The sequence below is a fragment of the Lissotriton helveticus genome, chromosome 6, assembly GCF_964261635.1.
Source record: "Lissotriton helveticus chromosome 6, aLisHel1.1, whole genome shotgun sequence".
Taxonomy (NCBI): domain Eukaryota; kingdom Metazoa; phylum Chordata; class Amphibia; order Caudata; family Salamandridae; genus Lissotriton; species Lissotriton helveticus.
Genome location: NC_136067.1, coordinates 1,924,864,456 through 1,924,886,097, shown reverse-complemented (window position 1 = coordinate 1,924,886,097; position 21,642 = coordinate 1,924,864,456). Strand labels below are relative to the sequence as shown.

Genomic DNA, 21,642 nt, shown 5'->3' with positions numbered 1-21,642 from the left:
AATGTAGCTAACTATTCACATTTTCATCACATTTCTGTGTGGAAAATTTGTCGGATCACTGCGCGGGCACAACTTTCCCACCACCCAGCGTTTTCCTTAATCTCCTGAACAAAATGATACCTCACTTGTGTGGGCACCCAAAGCAGAGCATCTAGAAACGTATACAATGAAAAACTGAGGGGGAACCAAAGTGGGTCCATAAGGGTTGTTTTTTTCATACGTTTTTAGGCTGACACTGCTTTGGGCACCCACACAAATGAGGTATAATTTTTTATTTTAAGCCTGAGGGGAATGCTGGGTGGTGGGAAATTTGTGCCGGCTAGGTGATCTCACACCCTTGCCACACAGAAATGTGAGGAAAATGTGACTTTTTTAGCTATATTTGAGGTTTGCTGGGGATTCTGGGTAAGAAAACTGTGGGAGATCCACACAAGCCACACATCCCTGCACTCCTCTGAGTGTCTAGTTTTGAGAAATGTCTGGGTTTGGAAGGCTTCCCTAGATGGCCGCCGAGTCCCGGACCAAAAACGCAGGTCCCCCCCTATGTATGACAAAACAACCTGTTTTTGTTTTGCAAGGGAGGCGCCTGTGTTTTTTGGTCCCGGGCTCAGCGGCCATCTGGCGAAACCTACCAAACCCAGACATTTCTGAAAAGTAGACATCCAGGGGAGGCCAGGGAGGTCTAGATTGTATGGATCCCCCAAGGTTTGTTTACCCAGAAGTGTTTCTCGCAGTTCTGTGTGGTGAAGTTGTGGAATCAGTGGAAGGTCACCAATATCCTACCACCCAGCATTCCCACAGGTCTCCTGATACAAATGCTACCTCACTTGTGTGGGTGGGCCAAGTGCCGTAGACAAGGAAGGGCCCAAAACGTATTGTGGATGCATCAAAATTATCAATCACAAAACAGTCTAGTTTTCAGAAATGTCTGGATTTGTTATGTTTCCTTAGATGGCCATTGAGCTCGGGATCAAAAGCGCAGGTGACTCCGTTGCAAAACCAGGTTGCTTCATGAAAAAGCATTTAGATGTCTCCACAATAAGTTTCGGGCCATTTCCTGTTGCAGGCACTAGGCCTACCCACGCAAGTGAGGTACCATTTTTATCAGAAGACTTGGGGGAATGCTGGGTGGGTGAAGGTTTGTGGATCCCTGCAAGTTCCAGAACTTTTCATCACAGAATTTCTTTTTTTTTTTTTTACAAAGTTTGAGTTGTGCAAGTGATTCAGGGTAACTGAACCTGGTGAGACCCACACAAGTCACCCCATCCTGGATTACCCCCGTTGTCTAGATTTAAAAAATATACAGGTTTGCTAGGTTTCCCTAGGTTCTGGGTGAGCTAGGACCCAAAATCCACAGATAGGCACTTTGCAAAAAAAAGAGTCAGTTTTCTGTGGAAAAATGTGATTAGCCCATATTGCGTATTGGGCCATTTCCTGTCGCAGGCACTAGGCCTACCCTTACAAGTGGGTTCCCATTTTTATCAGGAGACCTAGAGGAACACAGAATAGTAGGACATGTGTTATTACCAGTGTCTTTCTATGCATTTGTACCTTCCAAATGTAAGACAGTGAGTAAAAAAGAGGACATTTTGAAAAAAGCTCGCTAGTTCGCATGCCAGTATGGCTACCCACATATTCAAATATGTGCAAATAACCACTGCTTCTAAACTCCATATCTTGTTCCTATTTCGGAAATACATAGGTTTCCTTGGTGCCTATTTTTCACTCTTTATATTTTACCAAATTAATTGCTGTATACCCGGTACACAATGAAGAACCAATGCAAGGTGCAGCTCAGTTATTGGCTCTGGGTACCTCGGGTACTTAGAGCCCTATATATCCCCGCAACCAGAAGGGTCTCACAGACGTAATGGTATATTGCTTTCAAAAATCTGCCATAGTTATAAGAAATTACTGATGAAAATGTAGGCACAAATGGCTTTTTTTTCAACTCAATTTCAATATTTTATCTACTTGTCAGAAATGTATAGCTTTCCGGTATCCATTAATGGTTTCACACCCATATCTACCACTAACTGGAAGGAGGTTAATGTAAAGATAAGTCCAGGCAAGTAAATAAGGATAACATTGTTTATTGAAGATTGGCACAGGAGCCTCCAGCTTCATCCACAACCTGTTTCACAGCTCAGATCAATCCTTTCTAATCATAACATTCCGAGCTGCTAAGCAACACATTTACATTCCAAATGAGACATCTCTACACACCTCCCCCCTTATGTAATTTAAAATTGGAAGAAACACACAACACGTTCGATAAATGAATATACAATAAAGGCAAACCTAGTCACGAGGAGAAAAATATTTAGCAACATTTCCAAAGCTCCAAGTTGACCCATCACACAAAATCACAACACTCCTTTTCACTTCCTTTACTTGAATAGGTTTAGAAAATTTGCTATCGCCTTTAACAACAGTACTACCACGTTTTACCACCACCCAATCACCTGATTCAATAGCAGGAATCTTGACCCCTTTTAAAAGATCATAATGTTTGGCAGCAACAATTTGTTTATTAACAACATTTTTTCCAATCACATCACGATCCACCCATACACACTCTCTGTTCTTCAACCACCCTGGTATTTCCTTCAATCCCGGTTCTCTTCCTTTAAGAGAAATGAAAGGTGATACACCAGTCATGGAGTGCGGTGTTACTCTATAAGACCACATTAGCTTTTTCAATTCCTCAGACCACGACAAACCATTGCACAAAGAAAGTTGTATATTGTCCATGATTAAACGATTAATTCTTTCAACCAAGCCATTGGCTTGCGGTCTGAATAAGGCAACTCTTTCATGCTTAACACCCTTTCCAGAAAGAAAATCCTCCATCCTTTTAGAAACTAGCTGAGGACCATGATCTGACACCAAAACCTTGGGAATACCCTCATTCAAGAAAACTTTGTCTAGAAATCTAAATACTTTTTCAGTTGTGATACTCTCAGATGTCTCTACCAAAACCATTAAAAATCTGCAATTTGACCCTAATCTGGAAATAGGACCAATGAAGTCTATTGCTAACCTTTCCCAAGGACGCTCAGGAAACTTCACAGGAGCAAGAGGAGATTGTCGTAAAACTTTGGTCTTATCACTAGCAGCACAAGCGTAACAGTCTTTGACAACCGCTTCAACTTCATTATCTAAACCTGGCCACCAAAATGACTGACGTACACTTTGTTTGGTCATGTTTCTCCCCAAATGACCTTCGTGTGCCATATTGACAATCTTGGATCTAAGACTCTTTGGTGGTACTAACTTCTCTCCCCTCCACAATTTCCCTTCTCTCACACTTAACTCAACAACAACATTGATGAAACCTCTGTACCGCATGTCATTGCTTAACTCACTATCCCAACCATTAGAAATAGAATGAATGACCTTCTTTAACACATCATCTTCCAACATCGCAGCATTCCATTGCTCCAACCCAAAAGCTTGTTCTTCAGTATATCTTATTTCCTCAACATCAACATCAGACTCCACTTCACTCACCAAAACAGGTATTTTTGACAGACAATCCGCTATTATATTCTTCAACCCTTTCATGTACTCCACCTCGAAATTCTATTCTAACACAGATAAAATCCACCTTGATATCCTTGGAGTAACACTCCCTTCCAATCCTTTACCACCCTTAAACAAATAAACTAAAGGTTTGTGATCTGTGCGGAGTCTTAATGGCAATCCCCACACAAAGTATTTAAAATGTTTAATACCCCAACAACACGCCAAGGCTTCTTTTTCTATTACAGAATACGACCTCTCAGCACCCTGTAATCTCCTTGATGCAAACCCTATGATTCTTTCTTCTCCACCACACACTTGAGTTAAGACAGCCCCAATACCTATAGCACTCGCATCAGTGGTAATATAAGTTCTAGCTCTAACATCAAAATGACCAAGGCTGGGTGCTGACAATATTCCTTCTTTAACTTCCTGAAATGCCTTCTCACAAGTACTGCACCATATGAATTCTGTTCCAGTTTTCATCAACATCCGCAATGGTTCCACAATATTAGTAAAATTCCTCACAAACTTGGAGCAATATTCCGCTAAACCAAGGAAACTTCTAAGTTGATCCTTACTAGTAGGGATAGGAGCATCTTTGATGGCAGAGACAATAGTCTTCTTTGGTCTGATGCCTTCCTTAGAAATCTCATGACCCAAATAACTAACTACATCCTTTCTCAATTGACATTTCTCTTTTTTGATTGTCAACCCATGCTCTCGCATACAACACAAAACATTTTCCATTACTTGATCATGATGGTTATAATTTCTCCCAACAATTAACACATCATCTTGGAAACAAAGTACATCATTAATACCATGAAGAACTATTTCCATAACTCTTTGGAACACCGCTGAGGCAGAAGCTAACCCAAAGGGCATTCTACGATAACGAAAAGCTCCCAGCGGTGTCACGAATTATGTTAAATGTCTTGACTCCTCATTGAGATCAATCTGGTGGTAAGCTGAGGACATATCAATAACACTAAAAACACTCCACCCACCCATTGCCGTCAACATCTCTGAAATATTTGGTAAGGGTTGACGATCAACCCATATGTTCTTGTTCAGGTCACGAAGGTCAATGCACAAACAAATTTTCTTTCCCCCTTCCTTACGTGCGACGACAATGGGTGGCAACCGCTCAGAAGCCTCAATAGGCTCAATTATACCCAGCTTTAATAATTTATCAAGTTCTTCTTTGTGAACTACCGGAGTAGCATTACTCTTGAGAATAATCTTATGAGAATTTTTTTTGCAGTGGTTTGGTGGCATTAGGTTTCAAAACTATACCCACATCCTTTTGGTGACGCCACCCCAACAAATTCGACCCTTGCTTAGTCAAATAAACTCGACCATAGACTTTCTTGTTCTCAAATTCGATTACCATCCATTTTAAAACCAAAATATCAATGTTTTTCCCACCATAACCTACAGCACTAATGTCTGAAGGATTCCAGTCCTTCTCATCTGCTGATGCACCCCAAGATTTGATGTACATTTCTTTCGACATCAAAGTATATAAACTCCCAGAGTCAATTAACATTTTTATACCCACAGAATTAAGTTTGATAACATAATGAGGCTTTTCAACCTTGTCAGTACTTTCTGTAGCAATAGCAGACACATCAATATTTTCAATTACAGCTTCATCACCAATGTTGACTTGATAAGCTATAATATTATCAATAGAAAGAATAAACTCATGAATATCCTCACATGAATCATCTATTTCGTGGACAGAAGGCATCTTAGTTCTACAAACCTTAGCAAGGTGGCCTCTTTTACCACATGTTCTAGGGGAACATCCTTTACAGCGCAACTTTTACCACGCAGTGCCTTTACGACGCAACTATTACAACGCATGTCATTACAACGCATTGTGCTGGGGGGCGCTCTAGGATAGGGAATAGATTTAATTTACTATCCAACACCTTCCCTACTATCCACGGGGACTGGAATTGGAATAGTAAATTAAACTATTCACTATCCAGCACCCCTTAGCGCTATGCGTTGTAACAGCATGCGTTGTAAAAACTGCGATGTAAAGGTAGGCGTTGTAAAAGTATGCGTTGTAACGTCATACATCCCATGTTCTACATATTACATTCCTGGCCATATACCTCATACTGGAAGCTATGTGGCCGGGGGCACCACAACAATAACATTTGATCGGTCGCATATTCGTAAACTTAGTAGTTTGGTGAGATTCTTTACTTTTATCAAAAGGTTTATTAAGAGGTTTTACTTGCAATTTACTAAATGGCTTAACCATTTTAGTTTCATCAATATTGGCATGGATCTCTGAATCTTTAGAAACTGAAACCTTGGCCCCTTCATCCTTATTCACAATAGAATTAGTACACTTATCCATCTCTTTAATCCAAATATCAGTATGTTCTAAACCCTTTGCTATTTGTATGGCCTCTTCCAATCCTGAATCCTTTATAAGCAACTTTTCACGTACTCTTTTATTGTTTGTACATCTGACTATTTGATCACGTATAAGTGAATCTGTCAAGGCTCCAAATTGGCAAGTTAACGATAACTCTCTCAAAGCAGCAACATAAGATGCAATGTCCTCTTCCACTTTTTGTTATACAGAAAAACTTATGTCTTTCAAGGACTACATTCACTTTCGTCATAAATCTTGTTTCTAGCATTTGCAAACTCATTTCATAAACATTTGTAGCCTGCCCATCCCCATTACCAAGAGAAACTTCAGGGAGGTTTTCATACAACATACGACCTTCTACATCCAAATTATGCAGCAAAATAGCCTGCCTACGTACTGGACCATATTTATCAGCTCCAGTGGCAAGAATGCAAGTAAGAAATAACTTCTTACATTCTTTCCACGGAATGGTTGGCTTACCCGGAGTTGGTAAAAAGGCAGGTGGATTGGACAAAGCTTGATCACCCATTTTAAATGATAAAATTTAATACAATGAATAAAGAATGCAAATAAAACTGCACCTGCAAGAGAAGGTTAGTTATAAATAAAGAAACTAACACAACAAATTAAAATAAAAACCTTCATGCTTGAAAATCTTCAAATCGAAATTCACGATCCTCGAAGAAAGTTGTATTATCGCTGACGAGTGTTCAATGCCACGCAGATCAAATCCAAAATGTAAAGCGACGTCAGAAAGTCGTTTTGTTGTCAACGATGTCCAGTCCGAATTGAAATCTGACTGAGTTCAGCGTATTTGTTGTATAATTCAATGTAAATTGCCCCAACAAGCAAAAATGGCCGACAGACGTTGAGGTGACGCTCCTAGTCAATGACGCATTACGTATGACATGCTACACTCGCAGCAGCCACAGAGCAGATCGGCAATGCGCACAAGGAAGTACCAGCGCATGCAGATGAATGCAAGGAACGTTGAGAAAACTAGCCGGTGAGAGATGTTTACATTCGATTGTACAACGATTTCTCTACAAATCTGAAATGGGTAATAGCGAAAATCGAGGAAACATTAAAATATGAGTAAATTTCTATGTCAAACGAACTTGAGACAAAATCCAGGTTTTCTTTCAAATCGCAGATCAATCGTTAGTTTCTTGTTAATTTCAAGTTTTCCTCTCGTTTTTCTAAAAAAAAAAAAAGAAATGGTTTAAAGTCCATAAAACTTCAAATCCCAATTAAATTTAAAATTATCCAGGAGAAGGATCTCTATAGTTGAGTACAGAATTTAATCAGTTTACTCACAAAATAGTGGATGATGATATATGAAATATTCCAAAGTCCAAGGGTGGAGACACCAGCATCTGCCCCTTGCGCAGGTAGGTTTCCCTCGTCGCCAATGTAAAGATAAGTCCAGGCAAGTAAATAAGGATAACATTGTTTATTGAAGATTGGCACAGGAGCCTCCAGCTTCATCCACAACCTGCTTCACAGCTCAGATCAATCCTTTCTAATCATAACATTCCGAGCTGCTAAGCAACACATTTACATTCCAAATGAGACCTCTCTACAGTTAATAGCACAAAAAATAGGAAAAATAGGATATGTCCCAGTAAAGTGCCAAAACTGTGTAGAAAATGTAGGTTTTCTGATAAAAGTCTGCCTGCTCCTGAAAACTGAGAAGACCCTTCTTCGTCTGCAGACCTCGGCAGGCCACCATCCTTGTGATGACTGCAATTCCTAATAGGTCCACAATTACGACCTGCCGCGTTAATATTCATGACCTAGATTGTTTTGCGACCAACTAGGAATTGCTAAATTAAACTGAATGAGTTTCATACATTAGAAATAGTGATTACATAATTGCGATGAACAGTCCTAAAGTCTCCATTCATTCTTGTTTTTAGGTGCTACGCTAAGCATGCGGCCTGCCCCCATACCAATAGAGGATCCTGATTGGAGGCAAACACCACCTCCAATCACTCCTACCTCCGGCACTTTCCGGTTGCGGCGAGGCAGTCGGTTTACCTGGAGGAAAGAGTGTTTGGCAGTAATGGAAAGGTATGTCTTATCAGTTAAAATCTGTGTGTAGTCTGCATGATCTTTGTGATGTGGATCTGTATATATTATACTGCAAAATAACCTTTTTTGACAAACCATAAAAGTTTTTATATTTCATCAAATCTTTGAAAACATGTAATGGCAGCACAAGGTGTTTTTGCTGTGATGCAGTTTGAATTAATAAAAGATCAACTCTAGATCAACATCAAAATAAATCTTTTCTCACATTATATTTCTGTATTCCATTTATTACATTTCATTGCAATTCTTTCCTTAGAAATGTTTTTAATTATGTGCATTCCTTCACTAAGAGCAATAATAAACTAGCAGATTAGGTTGTGGGTTTAATAGGATCACCCCACTGTATCCACTCTATACATGGACTTCCTTTGCCTTTTTCTGGTGCAGTAGAACAAAGAAAAGGAGATTCTGGAGTGCCGTGGAGTAGGTTAGGGGATCTAGTTATGGTCTCTACCTTCAACATATAATGATTTATTTAATTGTTTCATAATGCTGACTTTGATTTAAAAAGGGGAACCCACAGCAGTAAGCATTTAAAATATATTGACAGGAGACATTGCCACATGGTTAGATCTGAAACAGGTGAGCAAGTGACAGGCTTATTACTGACACTTTTGCCATGTATTATTATAACTATTGATTAGCCTGTGCTGGGGAAGATCTGCGTGCATTCATTTCTGAATGTAAGACCCAAAAATTGAAAACTGATCTTAGGTTGGTACTTGAGGAGGAAATGGTATTGTTTACTTGCATTTATATAGCACTTACTATCCCTGACAATGCGTCAAAGCGATTTTGGGTGAGCAGCAGGGTACTCCGGGACCCAAAAAAGATTAGTGGTAAATTAGTATAGATGAATATGAAATTAATTTGAGCGGTGGACATGTGAGTCTTTTATGTTGTTTGAAAAGAATAGTGGAGGGAGAGAAGAGGGAGGGGTTTACATTTATATAGCGCTTGGTACCCCTGATGAGGCATCAAACGAACTTTTCAAGGAGTAGCACGCTACTCCAGAACCCAAATACGATTAGTAGTGCCTTAGTATAATGAAATATGAAATGAATTTGAGTGGTGTACATGTGATTCTGTTAGTTGGATAGAAAAGGATAGTGGAGGGTGAGACGAGGGAAGGGTCTAGAAAGAGTTTATTTGGAGATCCTAGCAGCGGGAGCAGGGTTGGAATTGGGATGAGTAGAAGATGAGGGAAGAGTCAGAGGGAAGGGTTTTGAAAGGCTTGTTTGGGTGATCTAAATTGTAAAAGAGGTTTGAGGTGATGTGAGGAAGGACTAGAGGAGGGAAGAGTCTAGAAGGGGTTATTTTGGGGGTCATAGTAAGGGAAGAGTAGGAAAGTCTGGAAAGGGTTATTTTGGGGATCACAGTGGTCAAAGAGTGGAGGTAGAGGATATATTGAGAGAGGTTTAGGGTGAGATAGAGGGTAGTCCATTGGAGAGAGTAGTTGATTGAGGTTTGGGATGCATGATGGGGTGAGATATAAGGTAGTGTAAAGTAATAAATATAAAGATACATACATGGAAGGTATGTATGTATTAGTAAGGTAATATATCTAGATTTAAATTGTGTTAACTAAACTCAGACTTTCAAGTGTTGCTGTACTTTAAGCTCATTTATTTGTTTATATATTTTCCATCCCCAATAGTGAAGCAGTTGTAGATAATAGTTATTATAAAATTTTACTTATTTATGCAGTGACCTCTATATATGCTAAACTTAGAAAATGATAACCATAATATGTACATTTCTTGAGCAGAACGAATGAAAATCTATATATGTATAAACAAGATTAATATACACCTTTACATGAAGGAATACATTTATCTAGGTACGCATATATAATCCAAATAACTGCTTATATACACATGGATTTGCTGTATATTTGTTTGAGTATGGTGGCTATGTGGGGAAGAAACAATTCTTGAGTAGTCTTCTGAAGATAAGGTACTTATCGGTGGATCTTTTGTTTGGGGTTAAATAATTCCATAGTTTGGCTGCTTGAACAGAAACGGATGTACCACCTATGGGTTTTTTTCTTGTATGGTGCGATTTTGAGGCGAGGTGCCAATCTAGAACAAAGGTTCCTTTGTTGAATGTATGCCCTGTTCCTGAGAGTGAGTCTATGCTGGTAGATCCTGAGAGGATCATTGGATCTTTAAATAAACCGCCATACTAAGACATTGTGGCTTACTTAATTGGCCATAATAACACTGCAGCAAACATCTGTGTATGTCCAGTTTCAGGATATAATCATCTGAAATAACTTGGTTAAGGCACCTGTTGGAAATACTTTTATGAAATCTTTAACAGGTGCGAATGATCATAAAATAGCTCAGAGCTTTAGCATGCCTGTGGCAAAGCACCGCGTTTACCGACTAAGTCATGTATTTCCAGTCTGTGTAAGGTAGCTCAGTATAAGATTGCTCAGCAAGTAAATGCTTTGCTGCAGAGACCCTTCTGCAAACTGCAGGTTGCAAGTTACAGACCAATCAGCTAGGCACTTTCTGCAAAAAGGTGCGTGCAGTCTGAAGGCATGAGTTTTTAGCCAATCTTTCAATAAAGTAAGGGTGACAAATGGACATTGGGTAGTAATAAACAGTTATAATTAAGTGGCAGAACAAATTTGTAACTCCTGAACACATTTTAAGGGACATTGTTATCACACACCGTCTATCTCTCCAAAAATGTTTCTGAATGAACTAATGCAAGTTTTAGAATCAATTCACAGCTGGATCAAAAATAAAAAGGAAGTTGGCATCAAAAGCAATATTTTTTAGAGTCATCTCAGAGTCATCAAGAAGCTAGTGTCAAATCAATTTTGACAGATGACAGCAGCGTGGAAGTCAGAGTCGTCTTCTGGGCGTGGGAGCAGTAGACCCATGTGATAAAAGGATGAGCCAGCACCTGCGCAGGGACTGGCAGTGGGCACACATGCTGTCAATTCAAAGTCATTCATGTCCTGTGCCGCACACAAGGGCATGGGGTGTTAGCCAGCTTCCTTAGTGGTGTTGACCTTTGGGGTCACACTATTGGTGACTAGCGACACGAACAATTTACATGGTTGGACTGGGACATAACATAAGGCCAAAGTAAAAGTGCCATTGAAACAGATAGATGAAGAGTTGCTCACATTTGCAAACTAGAGCAGCTTTGAACTCAAAGATGCGCTGTACAGCTGTTTTGCAAGGTATGAGAAGCTAAATGCATCTGTGCTTGCTGCGCTCAATTTTGTGATCCGAAAAAATTCAGTAGTAAAAATCTGCCCCCAGGACCATAGAAATAGTCAACAAACAGCTAAAACCGGGCCACCGGTGAGGCCAGCCCGCCTGAGCTTGGGAATAAAAGGCGGTGAGAGGGATAGAAAGGAGGACTTTGAGGAAGAGAGAATGTAGGCTTAAAAACAACCAGATGATGGAAACAGGAGTGATAGGGTGAGACAGGCAGGTAAAGAACCACATCACTCTGACCCCACATGGCCTGTACCTTCTAAGAGAGAGTCTTACTTTCAGTGCCTGCTGCATCCTCCAGCACTCTTTTGGACAATGCTCCACATGCACTGCCAGTCTGTTTCATATTGTCTCCTTATTTCTCACTGTCTTTTCTTCTTTTTTTTTTTTAAGCTTTATTTTCAGTTTTATTGTACAATAGGAAATGAGCATTACCAATACGGTATATTGTCAAGAGCTTCGTCACACATCAATAACATACTGTAAGATGCAATCTTCGATATACGGCAATACAATTGGAAAGCTAATCCAAATAATAAAAGAGCATCGGTCAACCAAGCCCCATGTCTGCCCATGAAAAAGTGTAACATTGATTCATTTCAAAATGAGATATAACAGTTACCCAGTTTCTCGTCCGTACTAACCAATGAGAAGTGAACTTAATAGAAAGGTGAGTAGAAGGTGCATTAAACAACTGGAATCATGCGTCCAATACTGTAGCCCATCATCCCACCCCTCTGATACTATGCCACTTTCAGCCTGTGTGAAGAAAGCTCGACATTTCTCTGCAATATATGCCCTATATGGGCCCCATATATCTTTGGGGCGTGAGGAGCAAGGCATTAGGGAAGCGTACATTTCACAATTTACATTACAATATGCCAGGCTTCGCAACCAGGCCTGTAAGGTAGGAGCGGTCTTCTTACCCCACACCAGCGCTATCTGTCTCTTAGCTAACAGAAACCCAAGTGAAGCGAATCTCCTGACCGTCTTGGGAAAGTTGACCATGTATCCCATGAGATCAATTTCAGGAGTGGGAATCAGCGTCAGTGAGGTTATTATTCCTAAAGTAGCGGGAACCTGTTCCTAAAATGTTTGCAGTTTAGGACAAGTGCATGTAAGATGGGCAAAGTCTGCGTGAGGGGCAGAACATTTCAAGCAAAGATGCGGCCTGGAAGTTTGTGCCTGCTATTAAGGGATACTTCTTTCTTAACCATGCAGCATTTTTCCCATTGATCGTCCATAATTGGGCGACCAAGATCTCGTTCCCAAGCAATGCGTACTTTAGCATCTGAAACTGGACTAACATTAGTACATGCCCTGTACATTTTGGAAATTAGATGATTGCCCGCCTCACTTTCAATTATCAGCATCAGAGGGGCTGCAGGTTCTGGCGCAATCTGATAGGTACTCACTGTCTTTTCTTAGTTTTCTTCACTGTCCACAATCCCGCCTTGTTGCTTTCTGCCCCAGCTCTCCTTTGCCAGTCCACTTGCTGACAGTCTGTCCCTAAGCACAGGTTGCATGCAGGGATATTATCTTGACCTAATGGCCCACCAATAGAGGTTCATAAACAATTACAGAATTTGTTAGTTGCGTAGGTTGGATATGTTCTTATTGTCACAAAGAAGGTTTGCTACCAATAGACATGAGAAAGGTATCAATAGTTTTAATTGATAAGGAAGGATCGACAAGGGATAAATGTTCATATGCCGGCCAATTTCATTGTTAAATGGCAAAATAAAAACATAAGCTAAATTACTGCTTAATTGTCAGACCCCAACAATTGATATATTAATACATCCAGTCAATCTGGATTCATGCCCTTGAGATCTACCAGACTTAACTTGAGGAGACTGCATAATAATATCTACATTTCTAGATGGGTAAATAACCAATTGCCTTGGAATCCATGGATGCTTACAAAGCGTTCAACTGAGCTGAATGGCCTTTCCTGTTCCTTGTATTGGAAAAGATGTTGTTTGGACAATAGTGTATGTCTTTGAAAAGGCTACTGTATAACTCCCAAGTGGCCAAAGTGGGAGCTCATTGGAATTCCCTTTAAGAACGGAGAATCGACAGGTTTGCCTTCTTTACCCACACCATTTTTGCTAGTAATGAAGCCTTCTCTGAATGGATACTCGTGGATTCTCTAATAAGGTGGTGGACATGGACTGACTGATATGGATAATCTTGGATTCTCTAATAAGAGGATGGAAATGGACTGACTGATGGTATGAGCTAATTTCCCTTCATTCTTCTGTATTTCGCTGCCCGGGAAACCTCCCTAGATAGACTGAAGTCAATATTTCATCATCATTTCTCCTTTTCCCTTCTTATATATGGAAATAAGCGTCTGAGCTGCCCATGTCCCTCGAAATTGAATACACACTTTTTAAGTATTTGGGGTTTGGAATTCATTGGACCCCATCAAATTTTATGATGATCATACCCTGTGCTGCAAGATCTTGGTGTCAGAAATATTGACCTGGAAGGCCTCTTTAACTTCTGTGCAGTTCTGTCTTTCATTCCCGATATTCCTTTGTGTATTACAGAGCAAGCTTTATGGCATATCAGAGGTGCATTTTAAAGAGATTGTAAGACTTTTACTTTGGTAAGATACCCCTAAAATTTACAATGGCAAAACTCTATAAACCCACTTTCGATGGAGGGATAGTCCTTCCAAACATTAGGAAAGCTTGTGAAGTTGTGCATCTGATCAACCATATATGTTTGGGTAGTCATCCCATAAAATGAGTCAGCCTTCTGAATAGGTAACAAAGGTCACAACCATGTCTGGTGACCAGTCTGCATAACAGCTACGACAGACTCAGTGGCCACAATTTGGAATACACATTCTAAAGAGATGGGCTGGAAAAGTAAACTTATTTGAAACAGCATTGTGGGTGGGACTAGGCTGAGGCCTTTGAGTATCTTGAGTGAGTTTAGAAGGTTATACACCATTTCAATAGCCACTTTAGATACGTGAAACACTAATGGGACTTTACTGGTACAGCAGTAACAAACTGAATATGCACTACATGATATTTAAGTACTTTCTGCTTAGAAACTTACTGTCTTTGGGAACAGGTTTTCATTGAAGAAAGTAGGGTTAGAGTGTAGATTGCTCGGACTTGCAATGAAGTAAAAGAATATATTACCAACATATACAATGCTACTAACTAAAACACAAAAGCAACTGACTAACTTGTGTTCCCGATTGGAACTAGGCCATTGCAGCATTGATTACGGTTTTTGGGAAGAGGCCCTCTTTCATCAATGTGAGATGTCTAGAAGGTCAGACTTTAGAGTGATTCAGGTCACAATTCTACTAAAAATAGAGGGCCACATGTATGAACACATTTTCCCATAGACACAGAATGGGTAAAACCCTTTGATACATCTGGCCATAAGTCACTAACGTACAACTTAAAAAAATTAAAACAAATTGCAAATGGCATTTATTTACAGAGATATGACCAGACCTTTGCCCATCTAATATGAGGGTTCCCGGCTATAAAAACATATTCAGAATGCAGATGTGAACAACTGAAGTTAACATGAGGGAGGCCGCTGGAATAAGAAACTCGCATAATTCTACTCAGGATTTGGCGGTAAACAAGAAGTTTCCAGACATCAAAAGTTATTTTTCTGCCAAGGTCTTATTGTAGCTAAGAGATGTACTGCACAGAAATGGGGTAGTCTGACACCATGTATGATAGAGAAGTGAAACCTTAACATGGATTAGTATATGGGAGCCGAGAAAATAGTTTACGTGGTTAGAAGCTGCCTAAAGAAATTCAGCATGATGTGGGGCACTTGGGCATAATACAATCTTACACTCATGCATCCAATTGTTCTCTCTAAAGTATACATAAGTGCTACTCCAGGTGTATGTAACACTGTCAGGGCAAGCTTACTATGGGTTAACAATACCCCATGGAGGTTGGGGATTATGGTGTGCTCTGTAGTCACACATTCATTAGGACATTGCGCTCACCAGTAACCTATCCCTGTATCCGCCACCTCTAAATGTTTTGATATGGGTACTAACGTGACCTGACCAGTGTTCCATCCACCTGCAGTACCACATCTGTATACTTTAGTTTGAATACTGGAAGGCCTGAGTGTGAGAGTAGTATAACAAAGGGGTTATAGTCCTCTGGAAGGCTACCGGACACTTATGGTTCCAGTGTGATGGCTGAAACATGTCAATGTAGGGTATCTGGGAACAATAACAATCCCTTAGATCCCCCCATTCTTGTAGGGATTTTTATTTACATGCTGATTCCCGCTGATCTCACCAAGAGGTGAGACACAAAACGACCACCGAAGTGCTGTCAGCTAGGTCGATCTAACTCATCTGTCCCCTACCTAACTGTTCAGCGGATGTAGACAACCGTATGATAAAGCATGGCACCTAGGTTGGTGTGTGAGTTTGTCAAAATGTTTCATGACTGAACAGGCATACTTTGTTTTCTTTTTGTGATATGTGTGCAAGAAGAAGATTGACTACAAGGATGAGGGTAATTCTGAGTTGAGTTTGTAGAAAATGAAGTATCTCGGTGATGTGAGTTATACAACATGTTCTTCATCACAGGGTTAACATATTTATTTAATTGGTTTGAGTACAACAAGCATGTTGTCAAGGTAATTATGCAGTGAAAGTTGGACTAAAGTGGCAAACATAGGCATGTTCTAATATGGCAAAGCAGCATTGGTCAGAATCTCATGTTCAGGATAGACCTGGGTGGGAGCGGAGGAAGACTTGTGCTAGGTTAAAAGGTCCAGATCCAAATGGGGGAGGTGCCTGATAGTATCTGGTCATGATTCATGCATTTCTTTGATGAGGCTTATTTTCAGTCCTTTGTGAAAGGATGGCAAGGTGGGAAGAGCTTGGAGTGAGGGACAAAGGAAATCATAAGAATCACTCACTGATCTTTTACTGTTTCCGCTGGGCTGTTTTTTCTGGTATTGTGGTGTGCCGACAGGGACTGCTAGATCTGAGGCTGCATTCAGATGTTCATTGAGGGGTGAGGGTTATGTTATTGAGGTATGCAGGATCCATTTCCTTGGAAGGATTTAGAAATAACGTCCAACACTTAAAATTACATTCTTCATTCTACTCGGTGCATATATTTTTTAGGTTTAGGAAGAGTCTTGGGGGTTTGATCTGTATTCTGCATAGTTTCTGAACCTCCTCCATTAAAATGCCAAATTAAGGAATTTGTTGATTGAAAGATAGTGTCCATGAATAAACGTTCACATTTTTTTTCTATGGCTGTGCAAAGTTGTCCTGGTTCCCTATGATCATAATCTCAGCTAGGGAACTGTTTAGACACAGGAAGTTTTGTTTCATCCAATAGGATAGACGCATGGGGGCATTAGCACATTTGGTGCAGTATTTCTGGCTCTTTTCATGGTTCTTTGATGAGAAATTTGTCGGTATTCTTGGTTCTTTATCTGGTGTTATGGTCAAAGATAGGTGATCAAAGGCAAGTAAGTCATACATTGCTGTATGTAGGAAAGGCAAATATTCACAATCCTTCTGTAACCCAATTCTTCCGTAATAATAATGTGTAGCCAAGGTTGTGTCTGCTGAAGATTCTTATAAGATTGGCCGTGTAGATGTGCAAGCTGGTTAGCGAGAAGGAGCAGTTTTGAAGAAAATCAGAGATGACTTGAAAACGTTTTGAAAGTAATATGTCCAGTTGTACATGATGGCTGCAGTTTAAAAGGGATGAGCTGAACCATTGTGGCATAGCATTCTTGAACCCAAAAGAAAACTCCAGCCGAGGCAGACAAATGTCCTGATAGTTCATATCAAATGCTCCAGAAAGGTCAAGAGGACTCAAGAAGCACCTTTGACATTTGTTAATGACTCTGAAGACACATACTTAATTTTTTTTACATATCACAAAAAGACTTAGGAATATATGTGGACCTTTATGACCATGGTTCTGAAAAAATGCATATGTAGTAAGTGATGAATAGCGGGACATGGGGATGACTCCTCATGGCACACAGCTATGATGAAGGCCTAGTTACATTGACACGTTAAGGAAGAGCAGGTTGAGGAAGATGGGGAAATAGAGGGGTCCAGAATTACCCTGTGAACTGCTTGCTGACAAGCTGGCGATGTACAGAGTGCTATAACTCTACTCCTTGTTCCCCCACAGATGTGAAAGTGATAATTAACATTTATGCATTAAGTGCTGTAACGTGACTTGCAAGTGTCGACAATGTCCGTTGATGGTCAGATTTTTTATTGGTTTGGTTAACTTGAAAAACCATAAATAAAGTTTTTAAAAAGCTCTATAAAACATTTTCCTGGATGAGAAGAGTTTTTTCATGATGTCAATGGTAGGTTTTTGGTACCTCTGCATTTTTTAGCATTACCATCAGGGAGGGCTACTTTCAGATAGTCTGTGAACTACAGAGTGACTACTCTTTCAAGGGTTTTTGCCCTAGAAAGGAGTCCAGAGTACAGTCAGTAATTTGTAAAAACATTTGGGTCAGTGATACATTTCTTTAAAAAAAATCAGTGATAATAGCATGCTTAAAATGAGCTTGGCCCCTGCCACTATGAAGTCACGGACAGATGATGTGATAATCTGTACCGTTGCAAATAGTCAGAAATAAATGCTTTGACATTACCAAGGTCTAGATGATGTATTGATGATTGTATGAATGTATTCTAAGGCACTAGAGCAAGTGTCCAGGGAAGTTCTGAATCCTGATAGAGTTCTGGTGACACGCTGATGGGAAGATGAAGGTTCCATGTTATCTCTGAAGCAGATGTGAAGTCTTCACAGGGTTGTTGCAAAGAATGCGTTGGTCATTGGAGATTGGTCAGTGGGCTGAGATCATTTCCTTATCGATACCATTGAGTAGGAGTGTACAGGGCACATCTGCTAATTGCCAGCCTGGTCTTAAAAGCGTATGCCTGTTGTGTAACGGATATGTAAATCTTCCTGCCCAAAATCATATGCCCTATTAAGAAATCATTCAGTTTGCAAAAGGCATTCACTTGCCAAGCCTAAGTTTGATGGGTTATGTGTAACGTCTATTGTAACATGCATCATAGAGCATATAAGGCACATTAAAATGTGCTAATTTCTCCTCGTCTACACCCTATTAAACCAGAACTATTCATCCTCATGAGATTTTCCAATCTAGTTTCCAGTGTTGGCTTCCGGCGTGGTTTGTTTTTTATATTCATTGAAACTGTTCCAACCAGTGGGGGAGGTTTTTAGCAGTGCTTTTGCTGTTTGTCAGTTACAGTTGGAAATGGAATGCAGTAATGGTATTGTCAACCCTGCCTGTGTCCCCTGTTTCTGTAATGCAGAAGCCTATCTTGCAATGGTATGAGCCATTTCAGGGACAGTGCTGAGAATGTTATGGCTGAATTTCAAATTGCTGTCACTTAGACATTGCCATCGCCGAGAGACCGTTCCTCTTGTGAATAACTAATGAAGTCTACTGCACAGCAGGACTAGCTCTTACCAATCAAATGATTCTGCATTATGTATTGCCAGAAGGCAGAGCGGAATTTGCCTTTTTTTAAATTGACGTAGATATACCTTTCCTTGTGACCTTCTAAAAAGGTTCTAGCGTCTGGTTTGTGATCCTTATACAGAGTGTAGTATGAATTTATCACAGAATAATTATTTCTTGCGTTCTCGCTTGCTCTCTTCGGTCTCTCTCACACTCTTCACTCTTCCTCTGTCGCTCTCACACCTACTTTCCCTTCACTGCCCGAAGCATTCAAGATATTTCCTTTTTTAATCTCTTTCCTCTGCTCTTGTAGAGCTCTGGCACAAGCATGCACACATGTTTTTTTTTACGGTACAGGGTCATTAATATTAATTCATAATTAAGTAAATAACAACTGTAATTAAATTAAAATTAATTCAAATATAAAATTACATTTAAATAAAAATATTTTAGCATTTAAACTTCTCTTAAATTAGAAGTCATTTTTCTTGGGAAATGTGCCTTTTCTACATGGAGTCCCTGTATTTTCCTCAACCCTATATTTTTAAGTGTCTGTACTTACCCTTTAAACATGCATAGTGTGCATGTTTTAGTTTAAGAAGTGTGTGCTTTGCTTTGTTTGTTTCTAACACCTTTAGCTGGCCCCTCAGTGAGTAAGGGTTCCAAGTCGTTCGTGTGCAGGTAATTCCCTTTATTCTCATTTAAGAGTTTTAAGTTCTAGTTCCAATTTTTTTATGTACTGGCATGTAAGCTTCTTTACTGATTCAAAACCCTCTAAAGACTGCTTTAAACAAGTCTCACAAAGTTGCCTTCATGTCCTCTAATATATTATAAGTTTGGAAGAAGTTTATTGCATGTTTTTTTAATTCTTCCTTGAGGACTGGATCCCGAAGCAGGGAAGAGTTGGTTGTCCATCTGGGTCATTTATGAGGTAGTCCTCCCCCACTTTATGGTTACTTCGATTTGGGCATGGTCAGAGACCATTATTGGTGTGGGAGACTCTGGAAAGGAGATAGGTGCTCAAAAATATATTATCAAATCTTGAGTTCGTTCTTTGGACATGCAAGAAAAAAGCAGTGTCTCGTTCTCATCAAGTTGCTGTCTTCAAACGTCCGTGAAGCCCAACTCTAAGTTTACCCATAAGTCTCTTTGAAAATCCCCCTGCATGTGTGGATCTTCTGGTCTTGTTCTGTCTACCTTGGGGTTCCGAACAGAGTTAAAGTCTCCCATTAATATGATGTGTCCCTTGGCAAACTCCACTAAGGTGTCAAGCATTTCACATAAGAAATCATCCTGACGTACATTAGGTGCTTAGATTACCGCAACAGTGAGTGGGGTTTCCTTCACAGTTCCCTTAACAAAGAGGTGTCTGCCTTCCTTATCCTTCTTACTGTGGGATTGTAGAAATGTGAAAGCTCTGTGAAATCTGTCTGCTATTTCCAGAAGAGTAGTAGGCAAGTGGATTGAGTTTGTGGTTAAATTTAGTTTTGACTGGGGAAAAAAACTGTTCTTTTCAGGTGCATTTCTCGCACTGTAATTATATCGTGGCCTCTCTGCTTCATGTGCTGTCATATTTTGGTCTGTTTAGTGGAAACATTAAGACCTTTAAAGACTGGATCATAACAAATTTAAAACATGTTTGTTCACATAGAATCCTTCTTGTGATTTTCTGCCTGTTCTGATATTGTGTAAGGGTGGATGAAAAGGAGGAATGAACTAGTACAAATGTCTAGTGTCCGCCTTCATTTTTTACATCCCTCCCACATCCTGTTCTCTTGCCCCCAACATAGAGCATTGTAAAATGAACATAAACTGAGATCTCTCATGCTGGAGAGAGGATTCCCATCTGTGGAACAGGTTCCTCCCACCCCCACCCCCCTCCCCACTCCGAGAGAGGTAGTGCTGGTACCGTAGGTGTTAGATCGATCGTAGCAGTACTCCGCTTTCGGGATGTGTACAGACCTAATTGGTTCATGTTCGAAAGTAGGAGGCCACAGTGTCCAATATGATATTTTTCTGGTTGTAACCATTCTCAAGGGTGGTAACCATATCTGTCGAGTATCGCCATTTGGTCTTTGGGTAGGTTTTAGTAGGCTTCTGTCACATCTTGCTCCTCTGTAGCACTGTGGTCATTGTAGACGGCATGAGTATGTAGTTTGTAAGGCTTCACCCCGCTGTGAGAGAGGTGGGCGGTGTTGGTCTATTTCAGGGTCCTCCAGGGTAAGACCCAAGAATTGTTTTGCTGATAATTTGGAAACGTGATGAGTTTGAGATGACCTCAAAATCAATGCCAAATGGATAAAACCATCATTATTTGATTTTGTTTTGCTGTAAATACTCAGTAATGGGACAGAACTGTTGTCTTCTAAGAAGTGCAATATCTTGACATATGGAGCATGAATATGCATTGTGTTGTATCTGGTGCATTAATCTTGCAGCTCGTAAGACTTTCTCCTTGCAGCGATAGTTGTGAAATTTTTCCAGAGTGGTTCGAGGCATACTTGAGTTCTCTGGTCTATGGTGGCCCACTCTATGGATTTTATCCAGGATGAACTTGGGAGGGGCATATCCAGAGAGTGTAGCAAAGAGGTTCCTAATTAAATTTTCAATATCTGTACCATCTGCTCCTTCACCAAGGCCTCAGATTTCAATGCTGTCCCTTCTTGAGCGATTTTCTAAGTCTGTGCTTTTTCTAATGTTCGGTTCATTTTGAGCAAGTAAGGCAAATCACTTGTCTATGACAGGTGGCTTATTGTCTATGGCCTTCTGCTTCTACTTCTCTGGATCCCTCTGAATCAACTCCTGATCTTAGAGCGGCATGTATGTCTCCCAGATAGGACCGGAAAGTGTGTAGTGCATGGAGAATGTCTGCTTTTACTTCCATTC

General features: G+C 40.2%; 1 protein-coding gene across 19 annotated transcripts in view; it reads left to right on the top strand.

Moving 5' to 3' along the window:
* HMBOX1 (homeobox containing 1) overlaps positions 1–21,642 on the top strand; it is a 480,822-nt gene that overhangs the window by 334,337 nt on the left and 124,843 nt on the right. For all 19 annotated transcript variants that reach the window (XM_078649894.1, XM_078649892.1, XM_078649900.1 and 16 more), the window contains one exon: positions 7,846–7,999. In XM_078649894.1, the coding sequence (XP_078506020.1) occupies positions 7,846–7,999 (154 nt within the window). The remainder of the gene's footprint in view (positions 1–7,845; positions 8,000–21,642) is intronic.